This window comes from Pteropus medius, unplaced genomic scaffold, assembly GCF_902729225.1.
Source record: "Pteropus medius unplaced genomic scaffold, Ma_sr-lr_union100, whole genome shotgun sequence".
Taxonomy (NCBI): Eukaryota; Metazoa; Chordata; class Mammalia; order Chiroptera; family Pteropodidae; genus Pteropus; species Pteropus medius.
In genome coordinates, this window is record NW_024349803.1 from 7,525,371 (window position 1) to 7,543,730 (window position 18,360).

General features: G+C 54.5%; 1 protein-coding gene across 5 annotated transcripts; it reads right to left on the reverse strand.

The window, feature by feature from the left end:
* Positions 1 to 269: 269 nt before the first annotated feature.
* AMOTL2 (angiomotin like 2) lies at positions 270 to 18,070 on the reverse strand. Of its 5 annotated transcripts, none has more exons than XM_039837183.1 (10): positions 17,889 to 18,070; positions 14,536 to 15,330; positions 11,586 to 11,892; positions 10,400 to 10,544; positions 9,988 to 10,080; positions 5,679 to 5,974; positions 4,600 to 4,907; positions 3,644 to 3,861; positions 2,909 to 3,088; positions 270 to 2,125 (listed from the first exon to the last, which is right to left on the reverse strand). In XM_039837183.1, exons 2-10 carry the CDS (start codon positions 15,267 to 15,269, stop codon positions 2,067 to 2,069), a joined length of 2,340 nt encoding a protein of 779 aa, XP_039693117.1. In that variant the 5' UTR covers positions 15,270 to 15,330; positions 17,889 to 18,070; the 3' UTR covers positions 270 to 2,066. The 5 variants fall into 5 exon arrangements, with proteins under 5 accessions (XP_039693117.1, XP_039693121.1, XP_039693120.1 ...); XM_039837187.1 differs by having other exon boundaries at positions 2,909 to 3,085; positions 17,889 to 18,026; XM_039837186.1 differs by lacking the exon at positions 17,889 to 18,070 and adding an exon at positions 17,259 to 17,509.
* Between the last annotated feature and the right edge of the window lie 290 nt (positions 18,071 to 18,360).

Consider the following 18,360-nt stretch of genomic DNA (forward strand, 5'->3'; position numbering starts at 1 on the left):
CTTGCCTGCTGGTATCCCACAGTCGGAAAAGCAAAACCAGCACCCTTCACTCCTCAGGAGGAGAAATGGCAGTGCCCCTGAGATGGCCATTTATGGACATGCTCTGGCCAACATTTAAGAACCGAGGTGTACAGAAGCACAGGGCAGGGAAGTGGGTGGGGGTTACAGATCAGTGCTGAGAGTGGTCAGGAACTCTGACATGGGTGACCCCCAAGATTCTCACCCTCTTTGCTTACCCCTTAGTACAATCGCTCACCTGTGCAAAGACACGCTTTTAATTATTATTTTTTATTAAAATACTGTTATACCCAGTGGAATGCAGCAGCAATCCTGGTACAGGGTGGCATAACAAAACAGCCATGTTTACATTTTAAATATTTACGATAACTTAAACATACAGACACACATCATGGTCTTTGGCAGAAAAACGTTCACAGCACAAAAAAAAATACTTTAAAAGAAATACCAAATATTAATCCAAAATATATTAAGATGTTTTTTTTTCTTTCACGATATTTTTTTGCCTTTTTTTTCTTTTTTTTTCCTTTTTGCTTTGTAAACAATGCACATGAACCAAATGTACTTTTCAGCTTTAAAAGGGAAGGGCGATTTAAAAAAATATGCAATTGTCCAGCAAATGCAAATGTTCAAAAATGAACCAAGGAATAAAATAACACATACAAAACTTAAAAACAGAAAAGGAAAAAACAAATATTCAAGAACTAAAAACAGTCAAGACAAATAGGTAAAACCCTCCAATCGCTCCTGGGGCTGAGTTGGGGGACTCTTTAAGACCAAAAGTCAAAGTTGCTGCTGCTGGCAGGCTGCCATGTGGATGCTCCACCCTAATTCCAAGCATTGGCCCTGCTTCAGGGCCCTGGGCATGGGTAGCTTGAGGAGCCAGCCTCATGGGTGCCATTTTGTGATGGGGGCTCCCTTCAAACGACTTTTGAGTCACACCTTGTAGCTCACTGACTAGTTTTCAAGAGCATAGCTCTCTCTCTCAGTCCCTCCAGGTGAGAACAAAGACTCTGATGAGAACAAGGCAACTTCTCCAGTTTCCTTCAGCTGGTGCTAGGAAGCCCACCATGGCAGAAGTCTGTGTGTGGTGGCTCATTTCATCTGGCTCAGGGTTCATAACCAAACCGACAAGATGTCCCAGGAACAGGAGCTGTGGAGCCATTTCAAGAGGCTGATGATGGGGAGGGGGTGTCCCAAGGGCATTTAAAACAGGGCTCAAGATGGGAGCAAAAGACAGCCAATATCTCATGGATCAACCAGTATCAAAATACACGGGCCAAGAACTTGAGAAGGGGAGATAACTAGGAGGTAAGTCAGAAGTCGCAGGAATCTTGGCAGTAGGGATGAGAGCACAAAATGAGGGGACAAGCCCGAAACAGCACACTTCAATCTTCCGTTCCACAAGAATGGGAATTATATACAAGCTGCCCAGCAGATCCCAGTCCCCTTAAATAGCCCCCACCCACTCCGACTGAGGGGGTGAGGCTGTGGCAGAGCCTTCAACAGTCCCCCCAAAGATGCAAGTTTCAGTGATCTCAAGGAGGCAGTGAATAGCTGGGGGCAGATGGGGCTGGCTGGGACCACACTTAGCCAGAGGGGAACACTGTGGCCAATTTGAACCAGCCTACCTGGAATCCACGGGCAGCCATGCTTGGAAAGCAACACCTTAAATCAATACACCCCCTTTCCTCCCTCCCCGTCTGGCTGCCGACTGGGGTACTCTTAGGGGATTCAGCTCTCTTCTGAGCTTTCAGTTGCTACCCCAGCAGCAAGCCTTGGGCAGCAGGTAAAGGCTGAATCTTCATTCTGTATGGGCCCAGGAGGAATATAAGGCTAAGAAGCACGGTCTTCTGGGGCATAGGTGCCCTCACAGCATCTCTCTCCCCTGTAGCATCCTTCCTAACCTTCTGGGACCAGATAGTCAAAGGGAATGAGTGGCCGGTTGAGGAAAGTGGGGAAGCAGCAGTTGGAGGGGGCTGCTAGAATGGCCGAGAGTGGCTGAGGAGAGCAGGGAATGGTTCCGAGTCCCCACGGCGTCACTTCCTTCAGATCAGTATCTCCACCATCTCCGACAAATCCTGGACTCTCGATGCAGCAACAGAGTCTGGAGAAAGAGCACAGGCACATTGCCATGAGCATTTGCAGACTGCTCTTTTAAATCCCGGTACCCCTTTGAAAAGAGGATCTTTCTTCGCCAAATTTTCCCACCTCAGTTACCCAGGTTCCTATAACTTGGCCAACCAAGCACAATGCTCTGCTCCCTCTCAGCTCTCCATCCAGATCGCCACCCTCCAGTGTGGAAGACTCATTTGCTTAAAACTTTGAACTGCTTGGAGGGCTTGGAGGGAGGGTAGAGAGCCCTGAGGGAGGGAGGCTGCAGCATTCTTTTCATGCCTGTGGTTTTCTGAGATGTGAAGCACAAGCAAATATGCAAAGGCTAATGTGAAAAGGGAACAAAAAATTTAAATGGCATCTTCTCAAATTTCTCCTTCCCGGACTCTTTTTTAAATAAAGTCTTCTGACTTGAGAGTGCCATTAGGATAACTGGCCAAGCTCCATTATCTTAGATATTTAGATTGGCAATTAAATATGTAAGGAAGATGAGGAAGGAGGAGATAAAATGCCTCCCAAGCCCGAGCTTTCAATCTGTTATCGGGGTTTCCATTCCTCATTCATGCATCCAACCAGCCCTCACGTTCATGTCGAGGTGGGCCACACGCCTTATTCACCTGTCACTATGCAGGGATCCCCAGGGAGTGGGGGCAATGAAAAGAGGGGTCTGGAAAGAAAGGGCCCGGTGCTCCAGGTCACACCCCAAATCAAGGGCCTTCCTTGATCACGCCCTTGGCCTTGCCTGGCACAGCAGCTAGGGGAACCGTGGACTTACCTAATGAGGCTGTCCTCTGGCCACTGCTGCACCCCAGAAGGCTGTCAGATTCCAGTGCCAGGCAGGCAGCAGGGCTGTCAGGGGGTCCATCAGTTTGGGTGCTCCCATCTCTGCTCCCATGTTTGGCATGGGCAGGGAGGGGAGCTGTGGCCATTGGCTCCTCTGTAGGGGCCCTGTCTGCTGGAAAGACAGGACATTGATAGTTATTGCCTCATCCACAAGAGGTGGCCCCCAGAAAGAACACCCTAAGTTAATTGTACCTACTAAGGGCTAAAGATTGTGCAGGTTGCTCTTGATTTGCAAGAACTTTGATTAAGACAAAATGATCCTGTTTCCAAATGGGAATAACTATCAGGTTGGAGTAGTTTCCACATGTTTCGGGCGGTAGAACCCTTCTTTGTAGATTAAATGTTAACATCAGCAAGGACTCCCAAATTTCTATGGCATCTGCCTAGAAGGAGTGGAAGGGGCTTGCCCACATCTGCACAGAAAACTTGATTTTTACTTAGAGGCCGGGGCATCAGGTGATGGAATTTATGGAGATGGGGGGCCTACAGCACCCCTCTTCACAATGGTGAAACAGCTGTGGGCTACAGGATCACTGGTGCCAGAGTATAGGCTGGATCCCTGGGCCAGGGGTCAGGAAGCCCTGATTCTTCTGAGCCTCAGTTCTGGGTGGAAAGGCCTGAGAGCAACTTACCCCTCTACCTATGCCATCCACCAGCCCCTGCTCACCTGTAGCCAGCCAGGCAGGGGCATCCGCTTGTCGCTCACTAGAGGTGAGCCCCTGCCAGCCCTGGGTCCCTGTTGCTGCAGCTGCGAAGATGGATGGCACAGACTTGGCAGGCCGCAGAGAGCCCTGGGTGGCCTTGCCAGGGTCTCTCCTGGAGCGCTGCTGAAGGACCTTGATCACAGCATCCTTCTCCAGGATCTGCGCATGAAGCACCTTTAACCTGAGGGGAGAGACCATGCCCACATCGTTAGACCCACAGATCCAGTGTCCTCCACCCTTCCCATCTGGTAAAATGTGGACCAGGATGGACCCTCTTGCCCTTGCAGCCGGGCTGGGAGGGGGCCTTCAGAAATGTCATCATGGCTCTTGATTTTGATGCTCTGAAATACCGCTCCTTCTTACATCAGCAAAGGCAAGTTATTAAGGGGTGGATTGTGGACTCATCTGATGATAGCAACAGCACAACCCTTATCCTGGAGGGCAATACCCCAGAGTTACTGACAATCAAATGTGCCTATGCTTTTGAGTCAGACATAGGTCTAATAAAATCTTGAGGGGCCTCTGAGATTATTTTTAGAGGGAACTACTAACTAACTACCCCCAAGCCAGGGACCTAATCCACATTTCTTCTGGGTGGTACATGGTGTGGACTCAGTCGAAAAGTCTTAGTCTGGGAGAGAGAGGAGCAGGTAGAGGTCCTGAGCCTTGGACGGCATCCAGCACCTCCACAGCCAGGGTCTCCTGGGCAGATCAAGGACGCAGTTAGCTATCTCTGGGAAAGAACATGTGTACAATGCCTGGTTGCCAAACACGTGGGGTCAGCTCAGAAGTGGGAGAGACTGCTGAGCCATGTGGGGAGAGGGGCCTGTTTATCAGGCACAAAGAACATGGCAGAGACTAGACATTGTTACCCTGCACCCCCACCTCAAGTGCCCTGGCCTGGTCTGCAATGTCGAACCTGCTTTCCATCTCCTGATGCCTATGGCCGCCAGCAAGCAGGCCCTCGTTGAAGCTGCTGCTCGGCGAGGGCTGGGGGGAGTGTCGGATGAGAGTGGTGTCGCGCTGGGCGGCAGCTGTGGCGGCTGCATCCATGGCAAACTGCCTCATGGCACGTTCCTCCAAATACTTCTGCTCCCACTTGGTCATGTCGGCCTCCAGCGCCAGGATCTGCTCCTCCTTCTCCCGCAGTTGTTCTGATAGCCGCAGAGCACTGAGCTCTGGGGACCCCCCACTGCCACTGCTACCACTGGGGGTGCCAGCTTGCCTCTGCAAAGCAACAAGTACTGTAGTCAAGGAAACAGGTTGGGGTATAGTGGCCACTGGTCCTCGCCCCCACACTAAGACTCTCATGACCATGCTTGTTTAGCCATTCACGGCACACTCTCCTCTGACCCTGCTTCCACCCAGAGACAAAGGAGATGGCTTGGGTCCCCATATCCCAGCCCTGAATCCTGTGGCCAAGGGGGTAGGAGAGATCAGGTCTGCCTCTGTACAAGTGACCACGTAAATTATCCTCCGAACTGGGAAAGGGTTAATAGTGACACTGGGGTAATGGGTATAAACTAGGGCAGAACTGGGCATACCAGGACGTTTGGTCACCTTATGTCTCTGGGAAGGGTAGTGGAGACAGAACTCTCTCTGGCCTACAAATACCAGCTATTTACACAGTCCAAAGTGCAGATAAAGATTTAGGGTCTGGGTGACTGACTTCCCTCTTGATCTTGGGGAGAAACATAAGAGCAGGCTAGTGGTCTACACTAAGGCTCCTGAGCTAGTTTCTCTAGAGAACAAAGACATCAACTACTGCTGCTCCTAAGGATAGAAGCCCAAGTCTTGAGTTCCTGAGATTGCCACATGGCCAAGTGGCAGAGCCTCTGCTGAGACTAGTGGTTGGGAGGGGCCTTCCAGCAAGGGTGGAACAGAGATCATCCTTGGGGACCTCAGCCCGGATCTGTGCAGGAGTCCCCAGGGGCTTCAGAACTGGCCTCCTCAGGTGCTGCCCTTGCTGAGCCACCTCTACAAGGCTTCCCAGCTCACCTGCTGTGCACGCAGGGCCTTGAGTTCCTGCTCCAGCCGCGTGCGGAGACGTAGCTCCAGCTGCTCACGCTTCTCACATGCAGCCTGCAGCTGCCCAAGTGCCTGCTGCAGCCGCTCCACCTTCTCCACGTAGGCCTGCTTCTTGCGCAGCTCCTCTTCAGCTCGTGCCGCCCGGCCCTGCGCATTGCTCAGAGCCTGCTCCAGCAGCTCAGCCCGCCGCCGCTGGTCCTCGATGGCACCGCGTAGCAGAGCAATCTCCCGCTCCAGCTTCTCCTGCTCTTGCTGCTGCTCATAGCCTGAAGGGAGAGAGGCTTGGTCAGTGACAGTGACCACCCTCACCGGCCCCACATGCTGACCGCCGGATGAGCACAAATGCACCTTACCCTCTCAACAACCCTAGGAGCTGGGTATACTTATTAACCTCATTTATGGGTGAGGAAACTGAGGCTCAGGTTAGGTTTCAAATAAATGGAAGCACCAGACCAGGGCCCTTGAGCTACACTTCCTCTCTGAGCCACACTGCCTCTCTGCTGGGTCATAGACTTGCCACAGAACAGCCCCAAACACTGTCCATTTGTGCCAGGTGTCGCCATTTCTAAAACACATTCACAATTTCCCTTGAGCCTCATGATGACACTAGAGACTGGCCAGACAGGAACTGCGATGCCCATTTAGAGATGAGATGACGGACTGCAACACGGTCATCGTTCAAGTGGGAAAGTGAAGTGACAGGAACGAGAACCACCACTCGCTACACCAGAAACCAGCCACTTACACATCCTATTCCACTGAAGCTTCCAATAACAGTCCCTCAGGGTAGGATCTGTGAACCCCGACTTATAGGGAGGAAAGAGAGTAGAGAACAGCGCTGCCAGAGGAAACCAAGGTCGGCCTGGCTCCAAAGGACCAGGATGCTACTGGCAATGGTATAAGGCCCCTGCACTGAGAGGCTTCCCATAGTGGGCTCCAGGGCTCATTCTATGGCTTAGTGCTACATTACCTTCCTTGATCTGGGGAGACCACTGAGATGTGGGCAACCAGGCTCAGAAAGAAATGCAAACTCTGGAGCATAATAAAAATGACTCTGGTCCAAAGATTTGTGTCTGAGGTTCCAGCTATCCTGACTTTTAAATCATCTTGTTAACTGCCGAGGGGAACTCTGCTCAGAGCTCAGAGATCCTCTCCACGTAGCAGGACCAAGCAAGGCCTGAGCCAGACAAGCAAGTCCTTCAACTGATGCTCTGGACTTAAATCTACCTCCCACACACCTCTCCTTGGGAGTCCCAGGCCGGTCCCCCAGGAGTGTGTCAGTTGCCTTGCTGGAGGACAGATGGGCTCTGGGCCCTGCCTGATGAACTTCGAGGCTCTGTCTCTGGAGCAGTGCTGTAACACACAGTGGAACTTGCTGCTGTCATAGAACTGCTCTATACGGTGCCAATCGGTGCGGCAGCCACTTGGCATGTGTGGCTACTGAGCACTTGAAATGTAGTTAGTGCAAGGGAGAAACTAAATTTTTCATTTCACTTAATTTTAATTAATTTTAATCTTTGGGCCACATGTGGCTAAGCACCTATTGTATAGGACAGTACAGATTCTGGAACAGAAGACTGAAGGCTTGGGACCTGGGCAGGCAGAAAGGAGGATTCATTTACTCAGGATTCATTTACTGAGGCAGGAGAGGGAGGCTATAGGCCACCCAGGTCAGCTCTGGCTCACTCTAGAGTTTTGAAGGTTGGGCACAAAGCTGGCCTCATTTCTTGGTGTGGACGGAAAAGATGAGGGAGCTCAACATTGAAACTGAGTCATTCGTACTGGGCTGGCTTAACATTCAGCGAGTGGGGTGCAGAGGGCAATCAAGGACTGCAGACTAAGAGTTTGAACCTAGAGACAACGACCCCCCCCCCTTCTGTGTGGGTTCACAGCTTACAATGTTTGCAGGAGGCCTACATCTCATCCCAGTCTTATAACTGCCCCTATCTTACAGCCTCAGGTGAGACAGAGCTAGGAGAACCAGGCCTCAGGATTCAAGGCCAAATCCCCAGGGAGGGCAGGGCCTGACCACAGCGGCCAGAGCTGGGGGTCTATATGGCCTGCCGAGTAGGAAAAGCAGATGGCACGGTGATAAGGATCACATTTCCCTGCTAGTGTTGACTGATGGGGGTGAGTTCAGTGGTGAAGTTAACCAGAGACTTTTTCCCTGACAATTCTGTTTTCCCCATTGCTATTAAGGAGCAAGGAAGAGCTAGCTGCTTGGCTTTCCTCAGCCCTTGGGAAGGGGCTGGAGGACCTAGCCTTCTGCTTGCAGTAGCTTCCTGCCACCTTTCACAACCTCTAAAGCCCTGGCAGAGGCTGGGAGTCCTCAGACCTTGACCGTTCCTAGCCACCAGGATAAAACCGTGGGCCTGTCTGCCTGGGAGGGGAGCGCCTGGACAGGGTGGGAGAGGAGCCTGGAGATGGGGGAGTGGGCAGGGGGCAAGAAGATCGGGCCAGCTGTGGAGGGAGCAAGGGGATGAAAGCCAGGCCCCCAACCCTCATGCCCCAGCCTCCCTTTGTGTTCACTCTCCGTCTCAAAGCAGTGGCTGGGCAGGCGAAGGGCGCTGGGCCTCAAAGGGAGGGAGAGATGGGGGAGGCAGGCCAGAGCCCAGCGGCTCTGGAATGCCAGGCATCCAGGTCACCCGCGGCTGCAAGATTACTGGCTCCAGCGAGGAGCCAAGAACAGCCTGGCTCGTGCTCTCTGGGGAGCGGAAACGCCTCCAGGCACCCCCCGCCCACCCCTCCTCTGCCAGCTCCCAGAAACTGGCCTGTGAGACTTCCTTTCTTCGGCAATCATGGTCCCAAAAGTTGGCCCTTTCCTACAGGACACCCCCATTCTGCATCCTCCCAGCAACCGTTCCTCTCCAGACTCCCAAAGGCTGTCCCTCCTCTTTCTCCCTCACTGCCCTCACCTCCCTCCCTCTGAGACTGTAAGTCATTGCCACCTCACCCCACCCAGCCAGTAGAGCCTCGCCTGCCTCCAGCCCTGCCCCCAACCCCTTCAGTGCTGTGCACCCCCCATTCCCTGCCCTGGGCAGCCCTGCCCAGGGCTCTGAGCCCTCCTTGAGGAAGAAGAAGGTGCTGCCAGCCAGAGCTCATTCTTTAAGCTGCCCCTTACTAACTCTTACTAACTGTGCCACTCACAGTAAGTTTCCTGTGGGTTCTTTTGACTCCGTCCTCAAGGCCACCTTCACCCAGACACCAGCCACTCCCATTCCACTTCTCAGTACACACCCAATATCACCACAGCAGATACTAAGAGCATACAGTAGTAGCTCAATAAATAACAGCCTCTCTTTGTCTCTTCTGATTGCTAGAGCTTCCGACTGCTGAGCTCGGAGCTTCCTTTGTCTCCTACTCATCCTCCATGCACCTTTCCTTGGGCTTTCCAGTTGTTTCTTCATCCGTGGCCAGCTCTCCACCCCTGTCATTCCCATAAAGCCTCACTCTCTGGCCACTGGGGACCTCCTGGTGGTCACTAATCTCCAAAGCCGGGGCAGCCTGTTCCCTTGAATCTGCGCTCAGACCGTGTTCCTTCCTCAAGCTCGCCCCCTCTCTCCACCTCCCTGCCGTGGTGCTTTGGGAGGGACATTCCTGGGCTTGCTCTCATCCTGCCAGGAGCATAGCACAGATCTGCTGACCAACAACTGAATGACCGAATGGACTAGCCAATAATAAACTCATTCGCTCTTCAAAGAGACTTCAACCACTGCTTTTGGAGAACCTCCCAAACCCCTTCTTTAGACTGCACCTGTTGGTTCAGCTCCAGGAGCCCATTTTTGCTATCTGCAGGTGTCTCCACTTGGCCACCCTGTTATGGCCCAGTTCCACCATACTCCCCAGCTTCTCACTGGCCCATTCGGCACCCCCAACCTTTCTGTTCTCTGGAACTCCCTAGGAAACTCAGCCTCGTCTTTCTTTATCATCTTGCCACCTGCAGGGCGATCCTGCCTCCTGCCCTGCCCACTGCACCTCGGCTTCCGAAGGACGCTGCACTGATGGCGAGCGCCAAAGATCAGCAAATGAGTGCTCCCCAGCTGTCCTTCTTGTGTCCACTGATCTCCCCAATAAATAGAGAACCAGATTTTATTCTTCTTTGGAAGCCGCTCCTCTCCCCAAATCCAGTATAGTGCTTGGCGCACAGCAGGCATTCAGCAGACCTGTGCTCAAAGCACAGCTTCAACAAGGGGAGGGCCAATCCTCCCTGTCCAGTGGGGCTGCCATGGTCCCACCACCCACACATCTGGCCAGGCTTCTGAGTGGGACCCTTACTTACTCTGGGCAAGCAGCTTGGCCACCATGTCCTGACTGCCTGCCTGAGCCTCCTGCGTCTTGCTCACCAGGCGGCGGTTCGCAGATTCCAATCTCTCTGTTTGAAACAAGGAAAGATGTTTTCAGGAAAGATGTTTGAGTACCAAACGAAGCTGCCTGCCTGGGGTTGTCCCCTGGGGGCCTATCTGTGGGGCTACATCCTCCAAGCTGGGGATGGGCTCACAGGGAGCCACCGTGACAACTCAGAGCCTAATGAAGGAGCACCCAGGGCCACATAGGTGAGAGCTCCAGAAGGGGCTCCAAGATCCAGAATACAGAGACAAGCATTTATCAGAGTGGCCCCCAAGAGGTCTCAGCTTGGACCCTTTTGAATTGATTTACATTTCTCTTTGCAGAGGACAGATTCCTGCTCTCACCTCGAAGATCCCGGTTGAAGTCCTGCAGCCTCCTCATTTCACTGTCCATCTTGTTCCGCATGGTCTTCTCCAGGGCCTCCCGTTTGGTAGAAGCTCTCGTCAGGCTCTCGTGGGCCTCAGAGAGCCTCTGGATTTCGTTTTCCAGCTGCAAGAGGCAGGCAGAGGAGCTGAAGGAAGGGGATAGCTCCCAGGGAGTGTGTGGCATCAAAGCCCCCTCTGTGGGACCAGGCTGATCTGCTCTCCATCAGAGGTGAGAGACATGATAAAAGCTCAGAGCAAAAAATCTGGAGGGAAGTGATCAGAAGCTTATATAGCCTTGGGGCGGGGGTGGACCACCAACCAAGGGTGCTGTCAACTATCTCAAGGTCCAGATGCTGAGTGAACCCAGGGCCAGGTACTCTGGAAGTGGTTGCCTCCAGGGTGACTAAATATAGCTTTCCTGTGCCTAATGTCCAGAGAGAAGCATTTTACTTTTTTTCTGGCTTCTGCTGAGAAATCGGAGCCCAGTGGGCCTGGAGTGGGCACAAAAAGACTCCAGCCATGTTCTGAGGTTTGACCTATCTTGGACACCACAGGAGAGCCACAGGAGAGCCACAGGAGGCCGGAGGCTACCTGCTAAAGCTGAACACACAATGGTAAACCTTCACTAAAGAATGAGGTACTGGACCCTAGTCTGAGCCGCCTCTGCCTGGAGCATTTGCTCCTTTGGCCATCGCCATCCACCGCAGAGGCCAGCCTGCCCCTCCCACTTGGCTGGTGGCAGGTTCCGCACGTGCTCCTAGCTGGCCTGTGATTCTAATAAGTCACTCGTTTTTTCCAAGAGTGGGGGCTTTCTCTTTGGCCAGAACAGACTTGCTGTTGTGTGGGGGACACAAAGGGCTCTCTGTGGGAGGTGTCCGCGGGAGGGGGTGTATGCCGGGGAAGGGTGCGAGTGTGCAGGGAGCTGGTGAATGGGCTCTTTCTAATCACCACTGGCCAGCAACTGCTCATGCTTCAGACCTGCTCTGCAGGCCTCGCGACTGCTCCCCAGCTGTCTGGAGTCAGCCGGGGAGGGTGCACGAGGGATGAGGGAGTGGAGGGCAGTGGGATGGGTGAAAAGCCTAGCCAGACGAGCTTTCAGACTCCTCTGCCTCCCCTCCGACTGCCCACTACTACCCAGTCAGTCCAGGGCCCCGGCAGGGCCTACCTTCTCCATGCGGCCAGTCTTCTCTGCTGAGCTCTCTAGCTCTCTCTGTAGCCTCTCGTTGTCCCTCTGCAGCCTGGCATTCTCCCTCAGCACCGTCTCCATCTGGGCCAGGTGGGCACTGCCTGAAGTGGCCAAGGAGGCCTGGATGCTTGCTGGCCCCTCTACCCCAGGTGGACTGAGGGAGCTTAGGGGGCCATGGCCAAGAGCAGCTGGGTGTTGGGGTGGGGGATGCTCCTGGGGCTGCTGCAGGTACTGGTACTGCTGCTGCTGCTGGAAGAACACAGGAGGCACCTGGGCCTGCAGGATCCTGGGGAATAGGAGAGACAGTGCTCAGAGACTGCACGGATCCTCACCCCAGAGCAGCCCTGAGTCAGCCCGGCCCTCCTGGTCATAATGGAAAGATGTCAACTCAGCCTCCAGCCATGGAGAAGGCCTTTTCCACACGGTGTTTGTGTAAAACCCTCAACAGCCAGGAGAGCGGGGCTAGAGGGGATTAACATCAGCAGGCTTGTTTCATGCCCAGCTTCACTGTGGCCAAGGCCTTGGGGATCAGCCTGAACAGTCCCGGCTGGACCTCTCAAACAACCAGTGCTTAAATAAGGGACCTCTAAAAATGCATACTTGATCCTTCTAATCAAAAGCAAGTTCTTTTTTGGGTCTGGAGGCCACGTGAATCACGACTAAGCACACAGCTTTCCAGGCCCCTGGGCCACTTGGTAGCTGAGCCCCAGCAGCCAGTCCTGTGTCCGTTATGAGCCTCTAGTTTCAGGCATTACTAGCACCTGCCGTTGAAGCACACTCACGTTTTCTCTCTCCTATTTCGGGTCCTATCGCCCCTTGCAGCAACATTTTTAGAAGACTGGGGCTAAGGTTAGAGCATGAGACAGATGTCAGGGTAAAAGTCTGAGCTCCAGAGTCGGAGGAAATAGGCATTTAAATCCCCAAGGTGCCGACGTGGCTCTGCTAAATCACGTAAGCGACTCTAGCCTCAAGGGGGTGCATGGCAGAGTGCTGGGCCGACAGGAGGTGCTACGGTAATGGTGTCCCATCCTCAACTTCTCCTAGTGGTGACCGCAGCTTATTCTCTGTTTAAAGAGTAAATGTGGTGCAAACACTAGATTTTCTTGGGTGTAGGGGCTGCTTCTGGACTACTGCAACAGCCTGAGTTTAGGGACAATGTGCCACTGGCCTGTAGCACTGATGTAACACCAGCCTTAGGGCTCCGTGTCAAGGGAGGGAGCAGAGAGCAAGTGGCATGGAGGGTCACAGACCCTTTCTGGGGCCTCGTTCTCCAAGTGTAAAAGAACAAACTGCCTCAATTTTACCAGGGATTTTCCAATCCCCAGAAACCCCATGAAAATTTAATTCCGCTTTTGGATTTATCACCCCAGCACTCATGCCCACCCTCCCCTTCATTCCTCTCCTGCAGCCTTGCTCCCCTGTTCTTCTTAGGGCCCTAGGCCGAAAGAAAAGTCCTCACCCCCAGCTCCCAACAAACAGTCCTCATCTGAGCAGCCCAAAGAAGAGGCTGGACAGATGTGTTTCTCTTACTGCCTAAGGCAGAGCTTCCAGTGAGAGCTCCGCAGAGAGTCCCCAGTGCAATGTTCACACTCTCTGCACTGCTAAATGTGCCACTCTCAGCGTTGCTTCATCAACTTGCTCCCCCTGCACTGGGCCAGGCAGACACAACTGGCATTCTTTGGGGATGACTTAGCTCCGAGAAAGAATAGAGTCTCCTTTCCCTTCACACTTGCTCTCGCTTCCCCTCCCCCTCCGTCTCTTTTTTGTTCTCCCGAAAACAGTCTACTTCCTTTCTATGATATTATCTTTTCCTGACAGGGTTCAATAAGGCTGGTCCAAAAGAAGAAACCACGACTCAGCTTCCGAAACTCTCCCCGACTCAGCCCTGAGAAGGGAGATAAGGTAGGGGGCCTGGGAGGTGGAGGTTGGAGAGAATCCACGAGGCTCCAGTTCCTCCATACCAATGCCCTCGAGTCACTCATTTCTCGAGAGCAAGGAAAGGCCAAACGGTGGGAAAGTGGGTGACTAAATGAAGACTCAGTAGGCATGAAGAGAACCAGATTTTGACCTTGAGTTATCAGAAGAAGAGAGTCTGTAAATCCTGAGGCCCCTCTGGTGGGATTTCCTGGACGCCCGTAGGGGAAGATGAAGGGTATATGAAATGAAGAGCATGTGTCAGCTTCATTTCTAGGAACCCATATTTCTGCAAACTCTCCGGGCTTCCTGCTCTCCCCTGGTCTCCCTGCTTGCATTCTTGCCCCTGAGAATCCATTCTCTACAGGCGGCCAGAGAAGCCTTTTTAAAAGGGTAAGTCAAGTCATGTCCTCTCAAGCCTCCACAGAAAGGGAGGCTTGTACCCAGAATCTTCTCCCCCTACAGGTTTCAGCCACATGGAGCACATGGAAAAACATGAAAGGAAATGAACAGTAGAGGCAGGGCAGCTTCTGCCCTGGTGTAGGATGGCCCGAAGGAGGCCATCAGGTCCGTCCTGCCTACAGTTAGAAATACTTTCCAATAATCACAGAAAGCAAATTGTCCACTTGTTCTTAAAAACCTCCAAAGAAGGCAGTCTCACCTTCTTCCCACTTAACTGGGAAAGACTTTGGCAATGATTCCCAGCCCTGTTTTTATCAAGTTCTTTCTGAAACCTAACCTTTAACCCCCTGCTGTAATTCATACCCTCTGGGAGCACCGAGTTACTTGACTGCTACAGCTAATTAGACACGGCGTTCATCTCTAAATTAAAGCAAGGGATGCTACTAAGTTCTCACGTGGCCTTGACTAAGTCCCTCCGTTCTCCAGGCATTAGCTCCTCCTTTCCTCTGGGGCTTGCCAGCCTGGACACAAGCGGCTCTCTGGAGCCTCTGCACTCTAGGAGAACTACACTGGAAGAAAATTAAGAACGTGAAAGACCAAGGTGGGCAGTTACCTGACTTCAGCATGCTGGAGGTGTGCGCTGCCGCGGGCGCGATACCGAGGGTCGGTGACAGCGGTCGTGGTCTCATGAGCTAGCACAACGTGTGGGTACTGAGGTGGAGGTCCACGGGGCTCTGGGCCTTCGGCAGGGGGGCCCCTGGCTGGGGGGCCTTTCTGGTTTCGGGCCAGCTGTGGGAAGCTGTGGGAGGAGCTCATGTGGCTTGGGGCCCGGGCACCGTTCCTCTCCAGGGACAGCTGCAGGAGCCGTTCACTCAGGGAGCGCACGTGCCCATGCCTCAGCTCCCGAAGGGCCTCATCCTGCCTTTGATTGCCTCCAGGGGCCCCGCGGGGATCCCGGTCACTAACATGTGGCCGGGGCCCTGCTTGCTGGGCGGCATAATATTGCAAGTGGGCTTTTGCCTCCTCATAGGTGGGCAGCTCCTCGCCCTTGCTGGGCTGTGGACACAGCCGATAGAGGGTATTCTCTGCCAGGTGGGGCTCACCACCCTGATGCTCCTGGCCCTGGGGCTCCTGCCTTGTGGCCTGCTGCAGCACCTGGCTGTCCTCAGGTGCCAAGATCTCCAGGGAGGCTTGGGGGCTCCCTGTGCCCCCAGCTGCAGCCCCACCCCGCAAGGCCTGCTGCTGGATGGCCAGCAGCGTGCGTGTCTCAGTCAGGTTGCCATAGCGCAGCTGCTCCTGGATGAGGCGGTGCAGGACTGTCCCAGAGGAGTCTTCCAGTGTCCTCATACTTTCTTGCTTTGCACACACCAGCCTGGACAATAGTCAGAGGCACGTGGCCCCAGGGCACCTAGGAGGAAAGAAAGAATAGCAATCAGTGGGAACGCATGGGAAAGAAGAGAACTTGCCATCATAGTCCGGTCCAAAGCATCAAGGTAAAGAGCAAGGCCAAGAGTGCCACACAAGCCTGATTTCAGCTGCCAGTGCTGTCCCCTACTGATCAAGGCAAGTCACCTAACCTATGAGCCTCAGTTTCTCCATCAGAAAAAGAGAATAACGCTTGCCTCATGAAATTGAAAATGAAAAGAGGCAATGGCTATTATTGGCTGGTGCACTATAAATCCTTGGCAAAGAACTGCCATTATAATCATATATGGAGACTTACTATGCCTAGAGGAAGATACTAGTACCTGGAAGGTGATCGACAAGGGAACCACAGACTCCTGCAGTCAGCCAACCATCAAAGAGCCTGAAGAGAGACTCCAGGGCAGGCCTAGTTCAAATCCAACCACTGAGCTGTCCAATCCAGGGGTGGGCAGGGCCCCAGTTTATTGGCAGGTGATAAAGAATGGGTCCAGCCCAGTAGAAGCCTTAGGCAAACTGCCCCCAGAAGCCTCTAGAATGAAGCATGACTGAGCCCCAGCCTGGGCTCAACTCACTCACCGCCCTTTACCTTGCCAAGCCCTCCCTGTCATGGGATGACCTTGGCAGTCCCTCTGCAAGGTGAATGGGAAGGAGAAAATGCATCTGAATTGGTGAATAAGGGATGAATGAAGAGAGGCTACAATAGAATAATGGTTTTGTGAGATGAGGCAAAAAGGTGCCACCCATTAAGGTTTGTGGGTCAGTCACACAGTCTGTGTTGACAGTATCCTGAGCGCTCCAGGAAAAAGGATGGACAATGTCTTTGGGTTTTTGATTATGACACCATGTCCCCGCCATACACGTGCACGCACCCACAGACAGACACACACACGACTTGGAAAAGCCCCCTATGGTCCTCTAGCCAGAGGGGCACTCAGCATCTTGACATCAGTAACACCCACTCGAGCCAAATGGAGGAGTAGGGGCCCAAGGGGGAGGCTCTTGGTTGCAGGGACCTGGGGGCCGTGAGGACAAGGACATAGTATCTCGTGAGGAAACTGTTCTCTTCAGAGCCGTAGCTCCCAGTGGCTCATGCCTGGAAGGCTGCCTGCGTCACCAGGCTTCCTTTCCACGGTCTCCTCCAACACAAATCTCTAAACTGGGATTCAGGGAAAGCCAAACAAAACTTACACCTCCACAGGTCCCGTGGATATGGGAGGAGGAGAGTGGGAGGAATGTTGCCCCTCCTCTGCCACAAAACTAGCCCCAGTGCGCTGCGGCAGTTTGGGCTTGGCAGGTTGACAGAGCAGCCATTCCCAATCCACTCCCTCCTGGCTGCCCAAAGCTGAGGAGCGCGAGATGAATCTGGAGGGCATCTCTGTCCCCGTCCTTCCCGGCACCCAATCATGCCGCCCTCCGCCCCCCATGCGCACGCGAGAAATGAAGATGCAAGACTCCAGAGCTGCCAGAGACACCACAAAAAGCAATCGATTTGCCCTAGAGTTTCATCCGCGGGGCATTTCCTAAACTCATCGCTGTCCGCCCGACTCCCGCAGAGGGGGACTAGGGACTGCAGAGCTTTCCCGACGGATTCCAGGCCTCCTTCCGCCAACAGTGTGCCTGCGAGCAGGGAACGCCTCCTCCGGGGCCTTTCATTCTGAGTGTGTCCCCGTCAAGCCCCTCCAACGCACATCCTTTCAGCTGAGCCTCTGTTAAAATCTGCGTCCCACCCCCGCAGGGCACCTCTGCAGCGCTAGCGCGCCGCGCTTTCTGAAACACCCGCTTCCTAAGCGAGTACGCATCTCTAGCCCTTGCCTCGGCTCGCGCTCGCCTGACAAACCGGAGTGAGGGTTTGTCCCTCAGTCCGATCGCAGCGCAGCCAGGGATCCCACCCTACCCGGATCCCGGGCCGACCTCGAGCTCTCGGGGGCTGCCAGTGCGCCGAGAGCGGGCGGATGACCGTAGCCAGTGGCCCAGAGGTCTTTAAGTGTCGCGGGTCCGCCTGCTTCCCTCCCTCGCCAGCCCTCTTTGTTTTCCGAATGCTCCAGCACTGACGTCACCGGGCTGGACAGCAGGCTGCATTCTTTCTAAGTGAGAGCCAGTTCGCGGCTCCAGAGAGGATTTTCCAAGGAAGACAAAGAGGAATTCTTGGGCTAGTTGGAAGCAAAAACACCTGTAAACCCCCACCTAACCAGATCAGCCCCCCCAGAGCCCTGCGACTTGACTTCAAAGCGGCGCCTACTGCCCTATTCCGCACCCCTCTTCTCGACCCGCGACCGAAGCACAAGCCGGGCTCTCTCCAGCGGCTCCCCCCGCCCCAGCCCAAGAAACCCGCGCGCCTTCGAAAACCCACACTCCCCGCGCGCGGCGCCCCCCAGGTGCAGGGGCCCTCGCCAGCCTTTGCAGCTGCCTGTAAAGCGCCCTGAGGACGCTGGATCCCCCGGGCTCCCGCTCCGGGAAAAGGCCGAGATGTGCCTGAGCTCGGGCTTCGGCGCGTCTCTGCCCGCCCCGAGCTCTCCCCGAGCGCCGAGCCGCCTTCCTTACCGCTGTGGCCCGCGGGCTGTCGGCTCCTTCAGACCGACGACCCAGCCCGGCTCGGCTCAGCTCGGCAGCGGAGGTGTGCACTCGGCGGTGGCGCCGACGCTCTGGCCGCTCGGGCCCCAGCGCGCAGCCCCAGGGTCGGCCCGCGCCGGAGGCGGCTGCTATGCCAGGAATGTGAGAGTTTCAGGTTCCCCCTCGGGATCAAAGAGAACCACAAATAACCTCTCAGCGCGCCGCCCTCCCCCGCCTCCTCCTGCTTGCTCCTCCCGGCCCCCGCCTTCCTCCCGGGAGGCGGTGCTGCGGGCCTGGTGCGCGGCCGGCCCCTGCGCGGGCATCCCGGGCGGCCCAGGTTCCTCCTGGACGCGCTGCGCCCCTCCTGGTCCTGCTCCCTGCTCCCGCCTCCCTCCACGCTTTGCCTTCAGAGCTGCTGGAGACGAATTCATCCAACTCAGCCCATTACGGTCCCCAACTCCGT